We start from the raw sequence: 22,978 nt of genomic DNA, 5'->3' as shown, positions 1-22,978 counted from the left end.
ACTTGGCTATTCGAGCTTGGCTCCCAGGAAAAGTATTAGGCTTGAGCTCGAGCTTGATTCGAGTTAGAGACTTGAGCTCGAGCTCGGCTCCACTCGAGCTCGATTATAAGCCAAGTTTTTTTTGAAAAATAAAATTTATATGTATAAAATTATTTTTTATTTTTTAGACAAAAAATTAAGAATTATAAAAATTTTTTAATATTATATATACAAAAAATAATTATTAAAATTATTTTTATTTTACATACAAGAAAATAAGAATGATAAAAATTATTTACTATTATACATAAAAAGTAAAAAATATTATATTAATAAAAATATTATTATATATATAATAAAATTATTTATGTATGTATGTAATAAAAATTATTTATTTAATACTAGGCTTGCGAGCCTCATGAGCCGGGCTTCACTGGGCTTGAGCTCGGCTCGATTAGCAAACGAACTTGCCGCTTAGACATCCACACCTCCAATCAGTTGAACCGCAAACAACAGGAGTTCACCACTTGTACTATTTGGTGAAACAACTCCAATCAGTTGTTCCATGTTTGAATCTGGTTTGAAAGCCATTCCCCACCTTTATTTAGTCTATGGCAGTGCTTCCTTTGTTGCTGCTTCCTCCCCTGCAAAGCAAAGACTACTTTCCTTGTAGCTTCCATAAAATAACCTCTGCCCATCTCCTCTGTGCAAGCATTTCTTTTGGGCGGACTTCCCTTGAGATGCTGGCATAACTACCACTTCTTCAACTGGCACTCAAACATGAAAATCCAGTTTCTGCTAGGAAAGGTTTGCAGAATCGACTGCAATGAACCCTCCCAGGGTATCACCTATCTCGTTGAAGTGGCCCTACTCCAGGTCCAGGTGTGAAGAGGTACCCTGAACACATTAATCCACCACCTTCAGACCTTCCAAATCATGGTGCGGGCTCCATCTTTGCAAAAACAATAGGCTTCCATTGATGCTGGACCTACTTGAATGTAGAGTCCTGTAGCTTCAAGTTCGAGAATATCAGAATAAACTTGTTTCCTTTAATCACGACTGGCTTCTCCATGACTAGCTTGCTTAGCTCTCCAACTCAATAGCCTCAGGGCATCATTGTGGAAACCGTGTGACCAAGCAAAACCTTAGGAAAACCTCTTTCCCAGCAACTCCAATGCTTGAAACAACCACTGTGTTGGAAGCTCCGAAAACCTTCACAGAAGTAGAGCCTTCCTCTGGCACTCCCAGCGAATCCATTTTCCACATGACTGTTAGATAACTTGGGGTTATTCGACAACCCAATATAAGAAGAAATAAATGATAGGATATTCAAAGGGAAGCATAAAATAAAGGAGGCAATAATACAAAGCATAATGGTGATGGTGGCACATTAGGTTAAGAATTGGAGTTATTCAGCCAATTCACAATGGATGATATCTTTCAAGATTGGACTTTTTCAGATCTTGGGGGGCTATTGCAGTATTGCTGAGGCTGAACTTTGATGGGACAATGTGGAGGCGTGATGCGAAGCATTCTACTACTTAGAGGCGTGAGGCGTAGTTCAGAACGTAAGATGGTAAGAGGCGTAAGCCTCCCGAACACAAGGAGGCGTAAGCCTCCTTAAGAGGAGGGGGGATGAGGAGGAAGAAAAATCTCATTTTTCTTTATTTTTAATAAAAATATTTTATTTTAAGAAAAATGAAGATGCATAGCGCTAGTTGAAAAAAGCATATGAGGCGTACGCACCTGATGTGTCCTTCTCAGAGGTGTCAGCACCTCTGGAATACGCTTCAATGCATTTTGGGGGCGCTTTGCCCAGAGGCGCGCCTCCAGGCGTACGCCTTCCACGCTTTTTACATGGGAGTTGTGTGGGCAATCTGGGCCTCTTCAGAATTGGAGGGGTAATCAGGGATGAGGAAGGAAATATATGTGCCTTTTGCTCAGGACCAATTGAGCAAGGTGATGTTGCAACAGCAGAATCTTGGCAGCATTTTTTGGGGTTGAGAAAGCCAAAGAATTGGGTTTCGAAAGGTTAATTATCAAAGGTGATTCCAAAATAGTTGTGGACTGGCTAAAGAAGGGGGTGGGGGGTGGGGAGTTTCTTGGCATCTAAGGGATGATCTTAGATGGTTCAAATGACTTTCTAAGGACATGTACATTCAAGTTAATTGGGTTAGAAGGTCTGCCAAAAGTTAGGTGGATGGTCTAGCTAAGCAAGGGGTTCGAAGACGGTCTATGTTTTGGGCTCAGTTGTAATATTGTGGGGGCTTAGACTCTTTCATTCTACTTGTTTCTTTCACAACTTGTTCTATATTCTTATAATTTTAATAAATTTCTTTTTGAGTTGCTGATATACATACACACACATACTTTCAAGTTAGAGGATAGTGGCTGAGTCAACCGCTATTAGGACAGTGCTCACTCCCAATGGGCCCCTTTATGTTGGGTGCACAAAATTGAACTTCAATGGAAGCCTTATTGGTAAAATGGGACCTTCACGAGTTGGGGGAGCCTTTAGAGGTCATGAGGGGAACATGCGTACACTTTACTCTGGACTGATCAGTCTTGATTAAGTTACAAGGTAGTCCAAAACAGACAGTCCCGAGAAATCCCTTGTTTGGCTAATTTTTAAATTATAATTTGTTAAATTCTACCCATTGTTGTGAAGACATGGACATGGGAACCATAATTCAGTGTGTGCTCAAGTATGTATGGCTCAGCAAGATGAGAAAATATGGACTTGTGGACATGGTTTAAAATGTCCCTAAATTTCCTAATATTCCCGTGACATATTTCCGTTTCAATGGGTAGTGACACAATTTTATTGGAATCAACATATTCCCCAGCAAACACTATCAACATTATGTGTAGTACAAGAAATAGTTACCATGGCATATTTCCATTTCCATGGGTAGTGACATGAATTTTAATTCCAGTGAACACTACTATCACTATGTGGAGTAGAAAGATAGTATTATAACATAAGTTGGTGACAATATTGTAGATATGTGGAGTAGCAATTATTGCTTGCCTAATTTGATTACTACATTGAGCCAGATTGATATTCATTTCAAACATGAAGTTAAATATTAGTTTTTTGTTTGTGTAGTAGATTATTTGGTTGATCTATTAGAACCCTTTGCATTCTATGAGTTTAAATTTTACTTTAACTGAGTTTATCATGCAGTTTTGAACCTTGATAACATGTTCTTTTGTATATAACCTTAGTTACTTAGCTTTGTTTAATGATTTGGAACAAGATAATAATTTACAAAGGCGTGTCTATGTTTTCTTTTTTTTTTTCTTTTTATCATTTCACAAAATATCGTTCTATATTTTTGCATATTTTACAATGTTTCCACCATGTCTATAATTTTTACAATATTTCTGACATTTCTAACATGTATCCTATATTTGGATGACCGACATTTCCACTGACATCAACATTTTAAACCTTGCTTGTGAACATGCCTATTGGAAAAGCATATACTATTAAAATAATTTGTATTTTTTGAATTTGAACATTGTATTACTTGCAAAAAGGGGTCTAAAACGTTGCCTTTGTTACTAAATAATTTTGGCTACAAAAATGGCATTCATCTTGTACATAAAAAAATCATTTATGTCAAATATGTTAGGACTTAGGAGATAAAGAGGAATTAGAAGGAGATTATTAAGTTGTTTGGTAATGATTAACATCAAATGAGGAACCCCCATGGAGGTTTAGAACCATGGTTAGGAAGTCAAAGCAATTGAAGAGGCTTGAATTGCTCATTCAGGTGGATTCCAATGTTGGCAGGTGCTTTAGATGACAACCTAGCTAAAGCTAGGGTAAACAGGCAAGGGTGTAATTGGGTTTGCCTGGACTGAGTATTGATCCGTAATTTGTTAGTTTTTACTTGTATATTGTTAGCTAAATGCTGCTATTGTACTGTCCCTTCTGTCAATTTGGGAAGCATGGTTTCTGTTTATAAAGGCTATGGATTCAATGAGTCTGACACAGAGTATACCATTCTACATATTTTAGAAGTGTTAATGCATGAAACGTACTCTAGAACTAGTAGTCCATGTAGTATCTGGTGTCATATTAGGTATATATCCACCTTGATTTTGAGTAGGAAGGATTCTTTTCATGAACGAATACAATTTAATGTTATTGATAAAAAAGGGTACTTATCTGACAATTGTATCGTATGCGTGTGCAGGTATCTGGTATCACTGGATACGGTGATTCCCTTCAAGCAGACATAGATTTTTTTTTTTTTGATAATTGAAATGATTTTATAAATCAGCAATAAAAGTAGTACAAAGTCCTCTTGGAAAGGTACGAGTTGCAACCTCTCCGGGCTGGTTAAGTACAGATTTCCGAATTAATAACAACTTACATAGAAGCACAAAAAAGATCTTCCCTAGAAACCCCCTGTTTGGCTAGAGCATCAGCTAAAGAATTAGCAAACCTACTAACCCATTTTACCTCAACTCTCATATTGCTGGTTAACCACTTTACTTTTTTTATGAGATCTTTGTAGCCCCAAATGGTGGTATTCAAGTTTAGGAGCCACCTGGTTACCACCTGAGAGTCCCCTTCAACTAGGAGATGCTCCACCCCAAGCTGGTTGGCGATCTGAATTCCTTGTACTGCAACAAGTATTTCTGCCCTTGTGGAATCTCCCACTCCCACCGGTCCTGAGAATAGGGAAATTATGTTGCTGTCCTTATTTCTCAGGATGTCCCCTATACCTGAAGGCCCGGGATTGCCTTGGCTGCTTCCATCAAAGTTCAGCTTAATGACACCTTCCAAAGGCGGAACCCACTCTGACAGAATTCTATCCTTCTTTGTTGAAGTGTTGGCTATTACTAGCCAATTTCTCCACAAATCATCAAAGGAGAAGTCATCAAAGATATCCACAGTTTTTAGCCAAAGGATTGCTCTTGTTAGGATACAATCCTTCATTTCATCTAACCCTCTTTCCTTCTCTAAAAAAAATCTTGCATTCCTTTCCTCCCAAAGAGTCCATAGAGTGGCTGCCCTGACACATCTCCACATGACCTTACCTCTTCTAGTGTGCCAAACAAAGACAGATGGGTTGAATAACAACCTTAATCAGAAGGCAGAGACCACCTACCTCCAAATAGACAAAGGTTCCACTTCCATATAGCTGTAGCAAAGGAACATGAGATAAGCAAATGGACACAGTCCTCATTCTCGACCTTACAGAAGGAACACCAATTTGGGGAAAGACAAAGCGAGGGTCTCTTTTTCTGTAAGTTTTCCAAAGTATTGGTCTTCCTAGTAGAATACAACAATTTTTTGGGGAATAGGTCGCGCCTAGACTTCTTTGACAGGGAATCCTTGGGAAGAGGGGTTAGAACTGAGGGATTTTAGAAAAGAAGAGCAAGTAAAAGTATCTTTTGGAAGAGGAGACCAAATCCGTTGATCAGAAGAATTGGGGTCCAAGCAAATGGATTCTAGTAAATGAATTAGCTCAATAACACAATTCGACTCACCATCCCTTAACCCTCTACGAAATCCAAAGTCCCAGTTTAAAGATAAGGGGTTTAACGGGCTCGGGAGAAAAGTTGCAATTGGCTCATGTTTGTAAAGGGAAAAGGAATAGAGCGAAGGGAAACAATCTTTGAGGGGTTGAGTACCCACCCAAATATCCTCCTAGAAAAGAATAACATTACCAGAACAAGCATCATACCTGATGAAACTGAGGAAGCGAGGGAGAATACCATGTATAGCCTTCCAAGGTGTAGTAAGGGTAACTCGACGAGATATCCGGAATCCCAACCATTTCCTACACAACCATGAATGCTTGCCACCACCTCATGCCATAATCTCTCTCTCTCTCTCTCGGGGCCATCTCCATAGCCACTTCCCTAGAAGGGCTACATTCTTCAACACTACGTTCCCTATCCCTAAACCCCCTTCTTCCTTTGGTTTGTTAACTATCTCCCATCTGATCAAGTGATCCTTTTTCACCTCTCCTGGTTCCCATAGAAAATCCCTCATTCTCTTCTCCAGTTTCTTAGCCTCCCTTAGAGGAATCCTGAACACAGAAAGGAAGTAGGTTGGAAGGTTGGAAAGTGTAGCCTTAATTAAAGTCAGCCTACCCCCTATTGAAATGTAATTTTTTTTCCAAGCCACCAAGCACTTATCAAATTTCTCTACAATAGGGGCCCAAAAACTACTTTCTTTAGGGTTGGCTCCTAAGGGTAGTCCTAAGTATGTCAAAGGCCAAGAAGAAATATTGCAACCTAAGCATTTTGCAATGGAGTCAATCTCCCTATTCTCCAAGTTTACTCCAGCCACACAACTTTTATCAAGATTTACCTTCAAGTTGGAGACCCTCTCAAAGGTACTTATTAAGATCTTAAGGTTCTCCACTTTGCTTAACTCATTCCCTTAACAGAAAATAACAATATCATCAGCAAACTGAAGGTGAGTTACTGGAATGCCTCTACTCCTTATTCTCCATCCCTTTATTTGGCCCTCCTCATCTACTTTGGAAATCATCCTACTAAAAACATCAGCAACAAGTGTAAAGAGGAAAGGGGAGAGTGGATCCCATTGTCTTAAGCCTCTATTGGCTGGAAAAAAGTCCTTAACCATCCCATTCACCAACACTGAATAACGACAAGAGTGTAAGCATCCTCTTATCCACTTACACCATTTATCCCCAAAACCACGTCTTCTCAACATCTCCAGCAGGAAATTCCAATCCACTAAGGCAGACATTAGATTTTTTTTGAAGAAGAATATTACTAAAAGGTTTGAGATGATGATAACAATATGCTTTCAGCATATAGAGATTTAGGGGGAATTGGGTGGTTCAGAGGACACAAGGGTTCTGGGCATTTCAGACACTATGTTAGAGACACCAGTGCTTAAGTCTGGAGTGAAAACCTTGTTCTGATGGGTGTGGAGATCAGTGAACTCTCTAGCAGATAGCCTAGCTAGAATGGCTTTATGGTTTTAGCTAACCTTTCCACAAAGGGTTGGATCTGGCTCCTTATGTTAAGGAGTCAGAAGCTTGTATTTATTTCGCTTTTATTAATGAAGTTCTTTGATCTTGTTGAAAGTGTTCATGATTCTACTTTTCATTGCTCTTCTTCAGTTCTAGTTTCTTTTAATGTTTTGTTACTTAATTTCTTTTGTGTATCTGTGAGAGCAGGCAGCTGAAGAAGAGCGGCTGCGGCAGGAGTTTGAGAAGGAAGGCAGGACGCTTCCTCTAAAACAGGAGTCACAAATCTTTGATTCAAATGTTATCACTCCTGGAACTGAGTTCATGGCTGTTTTATCAATTGCACTGCAGTACTATATTCATCTTAGACTTAACAATGATCCTGGATGGAGATCAATTAAGGTTTCCTGCAACTCATGTTTCCATAATCCATACATGCAATTCCTGGCAACTTTTTTTTAAAGCTTTTCATTTGATGCTCATTTCACAAGGCTTAACTGAAATCGTCCTCTTTTTTTTGTTTAATTTTTTTGAAGGTTATTCTTTCTGATGCAAATGTTCCTGGTGAAGGGGAACACAAAATTATGTCTTTCATTCGTCTTCAAAGAAATCTTCCTGGATATGATCCAAATACATGCCATTGTTTGTATGGTTTGGTATGTCTTTTCCTTCAACATATGTGAATCTTTCATCCTGTCTGAACAGAAAGACATGTTTATGTTTGTGATGCATTTTCTAGAATATAATTGTTGTTTACCTTTGTATGCTTGACTGTACTTCAGGATGCAGATTTGATCATGTTGGCATTGGCTACTCATGAAGTGCATTTCTCAATCCTGAGAGAGGTCAGTATGCCTGCCTCTTCACCCTGAATGTGGGCTGACTCTCTGATGCTGAGTATTGAAGTTATAAATTCATTGCTATCATCGCTTGGACAAGTTAACGTTCAAATTATTTTCTTCTAAATAAGTTTAAAATTTTAATTGAGGAAGAGAAAAGAGGTGAATTCTTTTGGTGATTAAGGGCCATGAAGGCCATGGCCCAACGTTGGTCCCAGATATCTGGGGTCTTGGGAGGGGTAGACTGGGTACGGTCCTTTTCACACAAAGTGGCCGCTGTTTGTTTTTTTTTTTTGTTTTTTTGATACCTACATACATACATACATACTTTTGATACCTGGTCAGACTTCTGTTTTTTGTTTTTTGTTTTTTTTTTACATTACATACACTACTACTGGTACATTTCAGATTGTTTTTACTCCTGGTCAACAAGACAAATGCTTCCTATGCGGTCAAATAGGGCATTTGGCTGCAGATTGTGAAGGAAAAGCAAAAAGAAATTCAGGGGAATTTGATGAGAAAGGTGAAGGTGTTCCTGCCTCAAAAAAACCTTATCAGGTTAGCCATGATTTGAATTTGTGCTGAAGTGCCTACAAAGTTTTCTTAGCAGGTATGTGCAGTTTGTTAATTTTATTTGGCACTCATTTCTTCAATTTCTACTATTGTTGCAGTTTCTCAACATCTGGATTCTCAGAGAGTATTTGGAGTATGAAATGAGGATTCCTAACGCTCCATTTGAGATTGATTTTGAATGCATTGTGGATGACTCTATATTCATGTGTTTCTTTGTTGGGAATGATTTCCTGCCACATATGCCCACATTGGAGATTCGAGAGGTTTGTCATGCAACTAATTTTGTGTTTTTTTTTTTTTTCTCTCCTGAGGTTGTTATTTCATGAACTTCAATTCCCAGATCTGTCTCATTGTACTCAACTCAAATCAACTTTAACCCCAACTACTTGTGGATGGTCACACAAAGCTTGTCCTCCATTGTGCTCTATCTAGGGCCATGTATAGCCCCAAGTTAAGTTATTTTTATTCTAAAATCGTTTTGTTAAGCAGAAAATAGGTAAAAATGCAAGTTGTCACTGGAACAGCATACTTTGGAATAATGATTTTGTAGTATAACACTTGTTGTATAGTTCATATAACTAACTATACAAATGTAATCATCTTTTAATTATTTTGTTTGAGACAAACTCTCCCTCTTTTAATAGAATATATTTTACCTTTCAAACAAATAGATAAGAGTGCAAGGTGGGTGGGTTGGGCTAAGCTGTTTCTAGGGACAACTCAGACACAACCCTAAGAGTTGGCTCCCTAAGAAAGGGGACACTCTCCTGTATGCTTTGTATTTCTATGGACTATCTCATTTTGGGTTGAATGACCTATATGCCAATGAACTTCTCTCTTTTTGTTGCCTATCGATATTTGAAAAAAACTAGAGGTATGGTATGGCCATGCATAAATTGGATCTCGAAAAGGCATGCGATTTGGTGGATTGGTCGGTCTTATTGGAACTCCTAGACTCTTTTGGATTTGGGCAGAAGTGGTGCAGTTGGGTGAAAGGATGTATTAGGACATGCCACTATTCTATTTTGGTGAATGGTAAGGTGGTAGATCACTTCCCAGCTACTAGGGGTATTAGGCAAGGGGACTCCCTGCAGCGAGGGAAATCCAGGCCCGTTAGGTATAGGGGGAGTTTTCAGGGATGAAGAAGGTCGAATTATTGCCATGTATTCTGGTTCTATTGGATGGGGGGATTCTCTTAGAGCTGAAATATTGGCTGTTCTGGAAGGGGTAAAAAGAGCCCAAGAGTTGATTATCAGAAAACTGATGGTGGAAGGTGATTCTAAGCTGGCTATCAATTGGCTGCAGAAGGATGATTTTAGTTTGTGGAAATTTCTGAATGAGAAAAAGAAAGTTAGACAGTTCACTCAAAACATGGAAGTCAAGTTTCAATGGACTAAGAGGAGTGCCAATTCCTTGACAGATTCATTGGCCAAACAAGGGGTGGGAAGAGTCAACTTTTTCTAGGCAATATTGTAAACTGAAATGTACTTATTGGGGGGGTCAAGAGTTTTTACCCCTCCTCTTGTATCTTTTTCTCTTAATATCTATTAATAAAAGTTTCTGTTATTTATCAAAAAAAACTTTTTAAGAAAAATGTTTTTCCATGTGCAGCCTGTTAATACACTTTATAAGTCTTTTAAGAACTCTGCCAGCACTTTCTACACTGATACGCCAATAACGAAAACTGGTTAGTTGACCACAAGTTTGAAAAGAATTTAACTCCAGTATGTTACCCTTGGGAAAAACATGTGGTCAAGGTTAACTTGTCAATTTTTTAGACTTTTACTTTCTTGATTACTATCTGAAATCCAGCCTGAGAGTGAGAGACCCTTATAGCTAATTCAGATGAAGATTTTCTAGGGGTACACTTCTTGGCCTTTTCTGATGTGGCAGTTTTTGTTTTAAAAAAAACATCATGCACATATTGGTAAACACCCACTTAGTTTTTCTAATGCTATCTTTTCTCTTCTTCTATCTTCTTGGTTTTTAGGGTGCTATCAACTTGCTGATTGCTGTATACAAAAAGGAGTTCAGGACAATGGGTGGGTATTTGACTGATTCAAGCAAGGTATTTCGTTTGCCATCTTATCTATTATAAATAGGTCATAATTATAACTATAAAACTTGGTTTGCTGTTCATTTCTTTAGCATGCTTGGTTCTTACTTTTTGAACATGTTTCCTTCTTTCTTTGCAGCCAAACCTGAGCAGGGTTGAGCATTTCATTCAGGCAGTTGGATCCTTTGAGGATAAAATATTCCAGAAAAGAGCTCGACTACATCAGGTTGGTTCTGTATCTGATCTCTGAAATATCTCCCTACATTGAAGGTATTGACTTTGTTGACAAGGTTGTAGATGAAAAATTGTCACCAGAACTAAATTCTTTAGGTAATATATGTGGTGCTTTTTTTGGATGTTTTCCAGTAAATGTGCAATACTGCAATCTGGTATGTTGCATTTCCTATAAAAGTTGGACTATGTTAGAAAATCTATTGAAGAGTTTGAACTATTGTTTCTTATTTGAGGTTTATACAGTGGAATGTGGTTTTATTTGACAATGATTTTTGTTTGTCCATCCTTGTGATGTTTGGGACTATCTTTTCTTTTCTAGGTTGCATGAATGAATTTGCTGGTGTGCAGGTTCCTTGAGGCTTTATTGGATCAGCCACCCAATGTGCCATTCTATGCTGTATGCCAGCACATGTCCTGTCCTGTTGGCTGTTTTTTTTTTTTTTTTTTTTTGATAAATGTGTCCTGTTAACTGTTGCTATTACACAATGAAGAATTCAAGTTATTTTGTTTTAAGCTGAAACCCTTTTATCCTAGTGGGTTTCAGCTTCCAAGGAATTTCAAGAAGTGAGACAGGAAGCCCTAAGAAAGTACTTACCAGATATCCTTATACCCTCTCCAGGTGGATACGTAGAAAATTGTCCTCTCTTTATTATGTGTGAGGTTACATTGCAATTTGATAGTATCTCTCGGGGTGGTGTTCTTAAATCCCCAGGTGTTGCTGCCATTGAGGGGTTTTCTTTTTTGATCTGGAGGTAACAACATATGGGCTTACAGTGGAACAATTGGGGGATGCTGACTCCTCAGAGGCTGAAGTTATGGCTGTCCTTACAGGGCTACATATAGATTGCTTAGCTGCATCACTCCTTCCCACTATGCACCTAAGGATGGCTAATACTATTAAATGGAGTCAGAAGATGGGGCCATATCCTTGGAGACTAGCACACTTTTTGAATTAAACAGAGAACACCCATCACTCTCTTCAGCATGTGTTAAGTTGATCCGTAAGAATTCTTACACTTCAGCTGATGGATTAGCCTGATCTGGGGTTCAAAGGTCATTCTTGTATAGCGACAGCTCCTTACCTCTATAGTTTTTGTTCATCTTTTCTTTTTTTTTCCTCATTAGTGGAAGGCTGATTTGTTCTATTTTTTTTTTTTTTTTGGAGTTGTACATGAGATGATGTACAATGAGGGAGTAGGTGTATTGGGTAATAGCACTTATTGTTCATCCTCATGTACTGTTTTTACCTACAAGGCTACAATCAATACAATACCATAGGCCCCTAGTTATACATCCTCTCCTGTACTGATTTATGTATGATGCTTATTCTCTTTTCTTTTAAAGATAATGAAACTCTTCATCGTGATAGTGAGAAAAATCAGTGTCTGAGATAGATAGTCTCAGCAAATGCAGTTCCCATTTTCTTAATGTTTTTTATTTCTCAAAATTCTAGCATAACCTTGTTGAGTCAAAGAAACTGAAATGACTACATTTCCATTTCGAAATCTTTTGATGTTTTTTTGAGTTTCATTGGATTTCAGTTGAATTTTTGATGAATATTTTGGGCTAACAGTATGTCATGTGTAACAGATGTAATATATTTTGGCAAAATTTATGAATGTTTGTTTTGTTCCTACTGAATAGAATATACTTTAACTTGCTTGGTAGTATAAATTTGAATATGTTTCTGAACTCTGACTTCAATACAACATGAACTGACAATACTTCAGTGGTAATATATATGCATATAAAAGGAATCTTTATAAATTAAAAAACCTATAAAATCATGTTTTCAGGTAAGCATGTTTTGCTAAAAAATTGAAATATGCTCGGCATGGCTGGTTCATTGTTGACTTGAAGTCTTGAGGATGTGCCTCTGTTATCACAAAACTAGTTGGAAGAGCTATAACTTGCCAGGTTATTTTTAAGCCTAGCTATTAGCTGGGCACCTGGTTTTATCTTCATTAACTTGATCTACCTAAAAAATTCCTCAACATGAACTGATTACTATTAGACAATTTACCAAGCTGTGCTCTAAATGGATATATTTTTAAGGTATAAACAAACATGGATATTCCCATTATCAGACAGAACAATGTTTGTTTACCTATCGGTTTGCAACTCAGTTGTGGAACCACTTTCTTTTCCTTTTGGGTATCATGGACACCTTCAATCCTCATTCTTGAGCCTTTTTTTTTTGCAAAATTGGTCTCTTGTCACACAAGGTTGAAAATTTTGTAGCATAGTATGGGGAAAGCCATTTTTTGGAGTCTATGACCCTATGGAGAGAGAGGAATGCAAAAATTTACGAGAACAAAAAACAAAATATATACTCCTTAATAAATCTCATTATGGTGAAAATTGCACATTGGGCTTTGACGTGAAGTATTCAAGAGAGTCAAAATAGATCACCTATTAAGGGTTGGCGGGCAGGCTATTGCGGGCTATTCCATTAGGAAACAACAAAGAATTGTGGAATGGAGGATTATAACAAATAGGTAGAGGGATATTTTTTTGATCAGAAAAAAAAAGAATTTTATTCAATTAAGAGAAATAAATACAGGATTACAACAGCTAGAAGCAAAACATTGCACCAGAAATAGTTACAATAAGTGATTTAAAAGGCATGCCTAGGCGCACAGGTGAGGCACATTTTTGGGTAGGAGCCTTGCCCAAGTCCTAGGCGCAGCCCTTTCAAAAGGCGCACACTTGGTGCGCCTAGGCGTGTGCCTGATGTGCCTTGCACCTCAGCCCAGGCGTGCGCCTTTTTAAAATTCTGCGCTTTTTGTTTTATTTTTATTTTTTTGACCCTAACGGCTAGGCCGGGGTAAAACCCCCTTATTTCGGTGAGCGAGTGAATCGAGCGAACCGGAGCGGAGTAGAACCCCCTATTTGATATTTGGTAATGTTCATTCATTCATCCTACTAAAATATCTTCTTAAAAAGCAATTAAAATTATAAAATCATTATTTTTTGTGTGAGAACTAAGAATTTAAGACCCTAACATGGACTTGAAAATGTTTTATATGTTTGATTTTATTTTTAAATTCACATTTGAATATGCTTTTTTTTGACAGTTTTTTTTTGATAAGAATCATATTCCATTAATTCAAAGATTGGTTACATGAAAAGCACCTTAGAGAGGCGCAAGGTGCTGCCTCTCCATACAGAAAACACAAAAGCTACATCAAAAAGTGCATGATTGTTACAAAAGACACAAGTTACAGTTGCGCCCAGAACAATGTTTCCCTGTTTGTCCCTTGTTTTGCCAAGACATCAGCAAATGCATTAGCTGATCTCCCAACCCACTGTACTGTTACAGACATATTCCTTGTCAGCCATTTGAATTTCTTTATCTCATTCTTGTAGCCCCATGTGACATTCTCCAGATTATTTAACCAGTTCACCACTGTCTTGGGGTCCCCTTCAACCAGAAGCTGCTTCACACCCATTTCTTTTGCAAGAATTATTCTTTGTATTGCAGCTAACAGCTCTGTCTGAATAGAGTTACCGACACCTAAAGGGCTGGAGTATAGTAAGACAGCCTCTCCAGCCTGTCTTGGGGTCCCTAGCTACTTCCATCAAAATTCAGCTTCAAAGAACTGTGAGGAGGGGGGACCCAGCTTGTCATTACCTTTATCTTTGAGGAGGATCAACTTGCTACTGATAACCAATCCCTCCAATAGTCAGTAAAGGAGAAATGATCAAACAAATCCAGAGTCTTTAACCAATGTATTGCCCTATACAAAATGCAGTCCTTCAAGGCCTAACTGCTTCTCCCCTTTTCCTGGAAGATCCTGGCATTCCTTTCTTCCCAAACTGTCCATAACAAGGCTGCTCGTGCACACCTCCACATTTTCCTTCCTCTTTTATGGGGACAATAGAACATAGAAGGGTTAAAGATTGTACTTACTTCTGTTGGCATATCCCATCTATACCCAAACAATGATAGAAGCCAAACCTAGAGCTTTGCAGTGACACTACAAGATAAAAATAAGTGATAACAGTCCTCACCATGAGATCTGAAAAGAGTGCACCAGTTTGGAGAAATACATAGGAAGGGTCTTCTCTTTTGTAGGTTATCCATCGTGCTTACTTTACCATGCAACACTTCCCAACACAAAGCCATAACCTTGGGGGGAACCGGTCTACACCAGATTTCTTTGGAAGGGAAACTTTGTTGAGAGGAGGTTTGGCATAGGAAATTCAAAAAAGGAACCACAAGAAAAAGACCCATTAGGGTGAATGGCCCAAATCCTCTTATCAGGCTTCAAAGGATCCAACCAAACCTTATTGAGGAGACCAAGAAGAGCAAACAAACAATCAATTTCATCCTCCCTTAACCCTCTACGGAAACCAAAGTCCCAAGACAAAGACGACACATTTGAATATGCTTTACATGTTATGTTTATGTATTTTAATTTTAGATAATAGGTTTTTTAAAACATTTATTTTAAAATTTAAGGTTTATATTATTAATTAATATTATGCTTAATATTTATTTATTTTTTAAATTTTCTGATTTTTTGATTTTTGTGCTTTGCTTCAGAAAGGTGTGCGCCTCGCCTTGCGCCTTAGGTGCAAATTGATCCCTGCGCCTTTTTTGCACCTTGCGCTTTTAAAACATTGGTTACAATAAAGCCCAAAAAATCTATTGCTTTTGAACTCTCTGTTTAGCTAGAGAATCAACCATTCCATTTGCAGTTCTCCTGATCCATGTGAATGAGGCATTAAGTTCCCTTGCTATGTTACTATCTCTCTTAACCGATGCCTATATATCCAAGGAACATTACCGTTTGAATTGGTCCAAGATATCACTGTTTTTGAGTCCCCTTCTATCTCCAAGTTCTTAAGGTCGGCTTGTTTGGCAATTTTTAACCCTTGTAACAGAGATAATAGTTCAGCTTTTAAAGAATCACCTTCCCTAAAGGTTCTGAGTACATAGCCAATACTTTGCTTGATGAATCTTTGATCACACCCAAGGTTCAAAAAATTGACACGTATCGGCCGATACGTATCGTATCGGGAGCTTCCTGATACACCCCTACTGAGGGTGTATTGGGTTTTGATAGGTTCATGGGGTGGACGGACCTTAAATCGGCTCCTCTGAACCGGATTGGAAAAAAAACTAAAAAAAACAACCGATACTGCCTGAAACGCCTCTACCGGTGTATTGGGCGTATCGATATTTTGAACCTTAATCACACCCCCAATTCCTGCCATCCCTGGGTTTCCTGTTGAGCTCTCATCAAAGTTCAGCTTGAACTTGTTTGTACCTGGGGGCTTCCAATCCATCACCTTTCTTTCTTTCTTCTCAGCAGTGTGTGCCACTTCATTCCATGCTCTTACTATATCAGAAATTGAGAAATTTTGAAAGAGCTGGAGTGATTTTACTCAGTATGCAACTCTTATCTTTACGACCTCCACTAGATCTTCTTTTGATCTATACTTCTCATATAAATTCTTGCATTCCTCTCCTCCCATACTGTCCACACCACCGCTGCCCTTACTGATTTCCACATAACCCATCCTCTTTTTGTTGACTGCCTAAGAAAGTTTGGATCAAAGAGGCTTCCTACATCCTAAGGAGTGCTCCACCTGCAACCAAAGAGAGAGCAAAAAGATTCCTAAACAAAAAGCACAAAAGGGCAATGGATCAATAAAAGGGGTAGGGTTTCACCATCTACAGAGCAAAGGATGCACATGTGAGGGGAGAGACATTTATTTGGCCTCCTTTTTTGAAGCATGTCACAAGTGTTCACCTTCCCAAGAAACACCTCCCAACACAGAGCTTGAATTTTTGATGGAATGAGCTTGCTCCAAACCTCTTTTGTTGGGAAAATCTCACCCCAAAGGAAATTAAGCTTTGACAGTTGCAACCTGGGTTACCTGGGTGCATCAGACATAGGAATTGTTAGAAATGTCTGTTTATTGAAGGTAATTGCCAAGTGGTTATTATTTGGCATGATTGTCAAGGTGTCTAGGTGATTAGGTGAAAGTGGAGTGTCTAGTTGACTAGGCAATAGAATTTTACAAAGAAAAAAACTAAGTTCTAGGTTAGTTTCATAATTATACATATTGGTCAAAAAGTGACAATTATGATTACTAATAATATTATTTTTACTTTCAAAACATAACAAACCATCATATCTAAAAGACAATAGCATTTTAAATCAACTAATTTTAATATTTCAAACACAACACTATGACAATAAATATTTAATAGAGCAGTTTTTTTTTTGATAAATGAAGAAATTTATTAATCACAAAACATAGGTGACCCAAGAAAAGGCACGAGGTGCGACCTCTTCAGAAAAAGCCAAAGAAGATTTTTAAAAATATTTTGAATAAGTTACAAGGTAGTCCAAAAAAGACTGTCTTGAGAAACCCCTTGTTTGGCTAATGAATCAGCTATAGCATCTGCTGATCTGCTCACCCATTGGACACTAACCGTCATGTTGCTAGTAAGCCAATTCACATTTTTAAGGAGGTCTCTATAACTCCAAATGGCAGAATGTGGGTTTAGGAGCCATCCCACCACCACCACCACCTGTGAACTCCACCCCATTCTGGTTTGCAATCTGAATCCCTTGTACAGCAGCTAGTATCTCTGCTCTTGTGGAGTCACCCACTCCCACTGGTCCTGAATATAAGGAAATAATGTTGCTATCCTTATTTCTTAGGACCCCTCCTATACCCGAAGGTCCTGGATTACCCTGACTACTCCCATCAAAGTTTAGCTTAATGACACCCTCTGAAGGAGGTGTCCATTCTACCACTCTTCTAAACCTCCTAGAAGAAGTATTAGCCACTTCTAGCCAATTCCACTGAATATTGTCAAAGGAAAAATCAACAAAGAAGTCTAAAATTTTCAGCCAATGGATTGCCCTTGTCAATATGCAGTCCTGCACTTCAAGGAGATTCTTTTCCTTTTCTAGGAATATTCTGGCATTCCTTTCTTCCCAAATAGTCCACACAAGAGTTGCTTTGATACATTTAATCATAATTCTCCCTCTTCATGTGCACCACCTGAAATAAGAAGGATTAAACACCAAACTTACATCGGATGGCAGGTTCCACCTACATCCAAACAAACCAAAAATCTAATTCCATAAAGCTACAACAAAAGGACAAGATATTAGTAAGTGGTAACAATCCTCATTTTGAGCTTTACAAAGAAAACACCAGTTAGGGGAAAGACATAAAAGTAAGGTTTCTTCTTTTGCAAATTTTCCAAAGTATTGATCTTACCATGGTACACTTCTCACACTAGTTGCATCTCAAAATATTATTAACAAGTAAAGAATATATAATAATAAAAGATTTTTGAGAGAGATATAAACTGTAGAAAAAAGGAGAAATTTCTTTATCTTTCTGATCAATAACAAAAGCAATTTCATTGATAAAGAACAATTAAGTACAGAGACAACGGAGAGATAAACTCTTTTAACTCTCCCCAAGGAAGAATCAAGTTACAACATAGCCCAAAAAAAATTGTTCCTTCCGACCCCTTGTTTAGCTAGTGTGTCAACAAATGCATTGGCTTCTCTTCTCACCCATTTGAATGCCACCTCCACCCCCTATAATAACCTCATCACTTTACTTTTCCCATAGATGTAGCACCACCATCTATCCTACTCATCCTTTTGAAGCCATTTTACCACCACTTTTGAATCTTCTTCAATTGACAATTTTTGGATATTCACTTCTTTTGCCCATTGTTTTAAAAGCACAAGGTGCTAAAAAGGCGTAGGGGTTAATTTACACCCGAGGCACAAGGCTCAAGGTGAGGCACATGCCTTTTTGAAGCAAGGCACAAAAATAAAAAAAAATGCTAAAAAATAAAAAAGTCAGAAAAATAAAAAATGCCAAAAAAAATAAAAAAAGATGCAAAAAAAAAATTAAACATATATTAATAAAAAATATAAACTTAAAATTTAAAATAAATGTTTTAAAAAGCCTATTATCTAAAATTAAAATACATAAAAATAACATGTAAAGCATATTTAAATGAGAATTTATAAATAAAATCAAGCATATAAAACATTTTCAAGATTGTAAAACCCACAATCTCTTTTTTTTCTCAATTGCATTACTTCAAGTAGCTAATGTGATGTAAAACATATTACATTCCTGATTCTATGAGCTGCCTTTGTGTGAGAACTAAGAATTTAAGACCCTATGATGGACTTGTTTGTGCTTGCCTTGAGGGGCATGGCATAGGGGGTCTCGGGGCGAAGCCCCCAACCTAGTCGATAGGTTCAGAAAAAAGCAAAAAACATCAAATTTTCAAAAAGTCACATGCTTGGGCTGAGGTGCAAGGCGCATCTGGTGTGTGCCTTTTGAAAGGGCTGCGCCTAGGGCCTGGGCGAGGCACCTACCCTAAAATGCGCCTTGCCTGTGCGCCTAGGTGCGCCTTTTAAATCATTGCTTTTGCTTTTTGAATCCCTTCCACCATAGCCAGAATTTCAGTCCTCAATGGGTCACCTACTCCAGTTGGGTCTGAATAGATCATAATGACTTTTCATCGCTCATTTCTAAAGACTTCTCCAATGCCAGATGGGTCCAGATTACCTTCACTACTTCCATCAAAGTTAAGCTTAATAACTCCTTCATATGGCGGAGACAACAAGGCCTAATAGCCTCCTTAGTGGGAGAGGAATCTGCTACCTCCCTCCATTTCCTCATTAGTTCACCTCCTAGAATGTCTTTAAAGAGGTCCGATGTTTTCACCAAATGGATCACTTTAATGGTGTTGGCTTCAATAATCACATCCCTACTTCTCTCTTTATCCAAAAGGATTCTCTTGTTCCTCTACTCCCAAATCATCCCAACAAACTGCAGCCCTTGTAAACCTCGACAATATTCTTCCTCTCTTTTTTGGCCAACATACAAAAGTAGGAGCAAACAGACTTTGTACATTAAGTGGAAGGTTCCACCTGCACCCAAACAAAGACAGAAACCAATTTCCAAATTGAAGAAGACAAGGGCAGGGGATTAATAAGTGATAGAAGTTCTCACCATTAACTTGGGAAAGAAAACACTAGTGTGGGAAAAGGCACCATCTAGGTCTTTTTCTCTATAGTAAGTCATAAGTATTAATTCTTTTTGTTATGTTTGTGCCTTGAATTCTTTGTGGCAACCTGCTTCATGAATCCTCGCCGAATTAATTTGAGAAAAACTCGAAGGCAAATTTTCATAGTGGTTTGTGGTGGAAGCATAGGTTTTGGGTTGGACCCGACCCATATTCATCTTATAGGTCTGAACCGAATACAAAGAGTTATGTATTTCGGGGGTTTTCTCTTTTGTACACAGAGTCTGAGTCTTGTGAGAGACGAGTGAGACATTGGGTGTATTTGGGGCTTAGGGTTTTTTGTGAGAGCACAACTCTGTATTTCTTCTCCATTACCAACTTCATAGTGGATTCCTGTTCCTCTTTCACCCTTGGACGTAGGCTATAAGCCGAACCACGTAAATCTGTGTGTGTTCTCTGTGCTTGTTTCTCTTTATCTCTGTTTTACTTTCATTTTGAGTGCCATTCGAATCTATTTTCTTGGGTTTTTCCACAACACTTTCTATATACACTTCCTAATAGAAACTACCGCTCTAGGTGGAATAGGTTTGCTCCAAATGTCTTTTACCGGAAAGACAACCAAAGACTATCACTTGGCTGAATTAGGGAAAAAGAAACACAGGTAAACCAATCGAGGGCTGGCTCGTTGGTGTGTTAGCTGGGTTGTCCCAACATTAACACGGAATCAAATCCCACAATCAACACTTTGATAAAAAAAGGGGTAAAGGGAAAAGGGGAAAGTTATTGCTGATTAATCTAAAAAAAAAAGAAAAAGAAACACAGGTAAAGGTACTAGATGAAGAGGGACCCCAAACCCTCCTATCCCTTTTTGTAGTATTCAAACACACCCCTTTAAGACCTTGATGCATGTTCAAGACATGGGGAATTTCATTCTCACGTAGCCCTCTTTTGAACCCTAAATCCCAATCAATGCCAGTTTCTGAATTAGATGGGACCATGAAACAAGAAATAGGCTCCTCCCTACTATTTGAGATGGCCAAAAGAGACGAGAATTGGTCCTTTAATGGATTGCCTATCCAAACATGTTCCCAAAATTTGACAAGAGTACCAAAGCCTGGGTTATATTTGATGAATGGTAAGAATAAGGGTAGGATATCACAAATGGACTTCCAAGGAGATGCTCTTGTAGCAGTAGCCAAAACTTTAGTATCCCAGCCATTAACCGTAAGCCCATGAATGTTAATAATCAATCACCTTTGCCCACAATTTGCCTCTGTCATTTGGCAACTTCTAGAACTTCCCTAACAATGTCATATTCCTGTTTTGGATGTTTTCAAGACCTAATCCTCCAAACTTCTTGCTTCTACACACCACTTCCCATTTAACTCTATGATCTTTTCTCTCCTCCCTGGTTCCCATAAGAAGTCCCTCATTAGCCTCTCTAGCCCACTACTTGTAGATTTAATATTTTGATTAGGGTGATCCTTCCTCCTAGGGACAAATAACTCTTCTTCCGTGAAGCCAATCTCTCGATAAATCTTTTAATCACTCATTCCAAAAATTGCTATTCCTTGGACTATCCCCAAAGTAATCCTAGGTAAGATTTGTTTTTTGTTTTTTCCGAGAAAGGTTAATTGAGAAAAGTTAACAAAGACAGGAGCCTTAGGAGGCAGAAACAGAATTACACAGGCAAAGAAGTATCGGAAACCATAGAAACTCTATGGACTCCAGATTTGGCTAAGCTGTTAGCTATAGAGTTTAGTTCCTTAGGAATCCAAACCAACTTCACATTCAAAGAGTCCAAAATATCTCTAGCTTTAGTCAGCAGATGAGCATTCCTCTAAGGTTCTTTGCTTTTCTGTCTTAGCCATTTTATCGTATTAGAGGAATCACCTTCGATGGATAGAGAGGAAAGGCCTAACATTTTAACATAACAGAGACCTGTGAGAGCAGCTAAGATCTCTGCCTTGGTAGTGTCAATTCTCCCAATGGACCTATATTCAACCCCACCATGCAACTTTTGTCAAAATTAATTTTCAAATTGGACATTCTTTCAAAGACTTGCACAACCATCTTTAAACCAACTAATCTCACCCCCTTCACAAAACAGTATTGTATCATCAACAAACTCTAAATGAGTGATCGGTACCTCTTCTCTCCCCACTCTCCATCTCCTTATTTAATCAACCCTTTCTGAGTCTCCCAAACACATCTGCAATTAAAGTGAATAGAAAGGGGGAAATGGTTCCCTTGTCTAATTCCCTTAATTGTTGGAAAATGGTCTACCACTATCCCGTTTACCACTATTGAGTAGTGACAAGTCTTAACACATCCCATAATCCATTTACACCATCTTCCTCCAAACCCAAAGTTTTCCATCACATCTTTCAGAAAACCCCAATCAACTAAATCATATGCCTATTCCATACCGAATTTGCAAACAAAACCTTTCTTCCCTACTTTTCACAAATCCTCCACAGTTTCATTAGCAATGAAAATTTGATTGATAATTTGCCTATCCTTAACAAAAGCCCCTTGAGGTTGATAAATTATGGAGGGGAGAACTGCTCTGATCCTTTGTGAAAGCACCTTAGCAGTGATTTTATAAAGGTTATTAACCAAGCTGATTGGTCTAAAATCTTTAGGATGCAATCCTCATCTTTTTTAGAATCAAGGCAGTGAAGGTTGAGTTTAGCCCCGTATTGATCACCTCCCTCTCAAAAAACTCATCAAAGACCTTTTGGATATCATTTTGTAAAATCTCCCAACAACCTTGGTAAAAAGCCATAGTAAAACCTTTAGGAGCAGGGGCCTTAGATCTGTTCATTGAAAAGATTGCCTCCTTTATTTCTTCTATATCAAACCTTCTTTCTAGCCATGTCTTAGACTCCATTTATAACTTGGTCCATTCCACTCCCTCAATTCGAATTTTATCGTTCAAAGGCCTTCTAAAAATAGATTTAAAATGTTCAACAAAGGCTCGAGCAATCTCACTTTGTTTGGAAATACTAACCCCATCCACATCTAACTTTTTTATTTATTTTTTGATAATTGAAAATGATTTCAATAAACAAGAGAAATATGATTTTACAAGAATCCCTTGGAGGCATGAGATGTAGCCTCCCCTAAACATTACAAGAGATCAGAAATAAAATTACAATGCTTCCCAAAATAAATGGTCCCTAGTAGACCCTTGTTTAGCAAGATAATCAGCCAAGGCATTTCCCTCCCTACCTATCCACTAGTATCTACATGTTATGTGCCTTGTTAGACATTTAACTTTTTTGATGAGATC

The 22,978-nt window shown here is 38.1% G+C and overlaps 1 protein-coding gene across 4 annotated transcripts in view; it reads left to right on the top strand.

The window, feature by feature from the left end:
- Positions 1 to 22,978, top strand: part of XRN3 (5'-3' exoribonuclease 3) — a 50,420-nt gene that overhangs the window by 3,828 nt on the left and 23,614 nt on the right. For all 4 annotated transcript variants that reach the window (XM_088887814.1, XM_010256861.3, XM_010256860.3 and 1 more), the window contains 7 exons: positions 7,158 to 7,349; positions 7,484 to 7,603; positions 7,730 to 7,792; positions 8,195 to 8,344; positions 8,458 to 8,622; positions 10,350 to 10,427; positions 10,555 to 10,641. In XM_088887814.1, the coding sequence (XP_088743940.1) occupies positions 7,158 to 7,349; positions 7,484 to 7,603; positions 7,730 to 7,792; positions 8,195 to 8,344; positions 8,458 to 8,622; positions 10,350 to 10,427; positions 10,555 to 10,641 (855 nt within the window). The remainder of the gene's footprint in view (positions 1 to 7,157; positions 7,350 to 7,483; positions 7,604 to 7,729; positions 7,793 to 8,194; positions 8,345 to 8,457; positions 8,623 to 10,349; positions 10,428 to 10,554; positions 10,642 to 22,978) is intronic.

The sequence above is a fragment of the Nelumbo nucifera genome, chromosome 5 (genome assembly GCF_055504915.1).
Source record: "Nelumbo nucifera cultivar China Antique chromosome 5, China Antique-T2T, whole genome shotgun sequence".
Classification (NCBI taxonomy): domain Eukaryota; kingdom Viridiplantae; phylum Streptophyta; class Magnoliopsida; order Proteales; family Nelumbonaceae; genus Nelumbo; species Nelumbo nucifera.
Note: the sequence above shows the minus strand (reverse complement) of the source record. Positions and strands in the feature narration are given on the sequence as shown.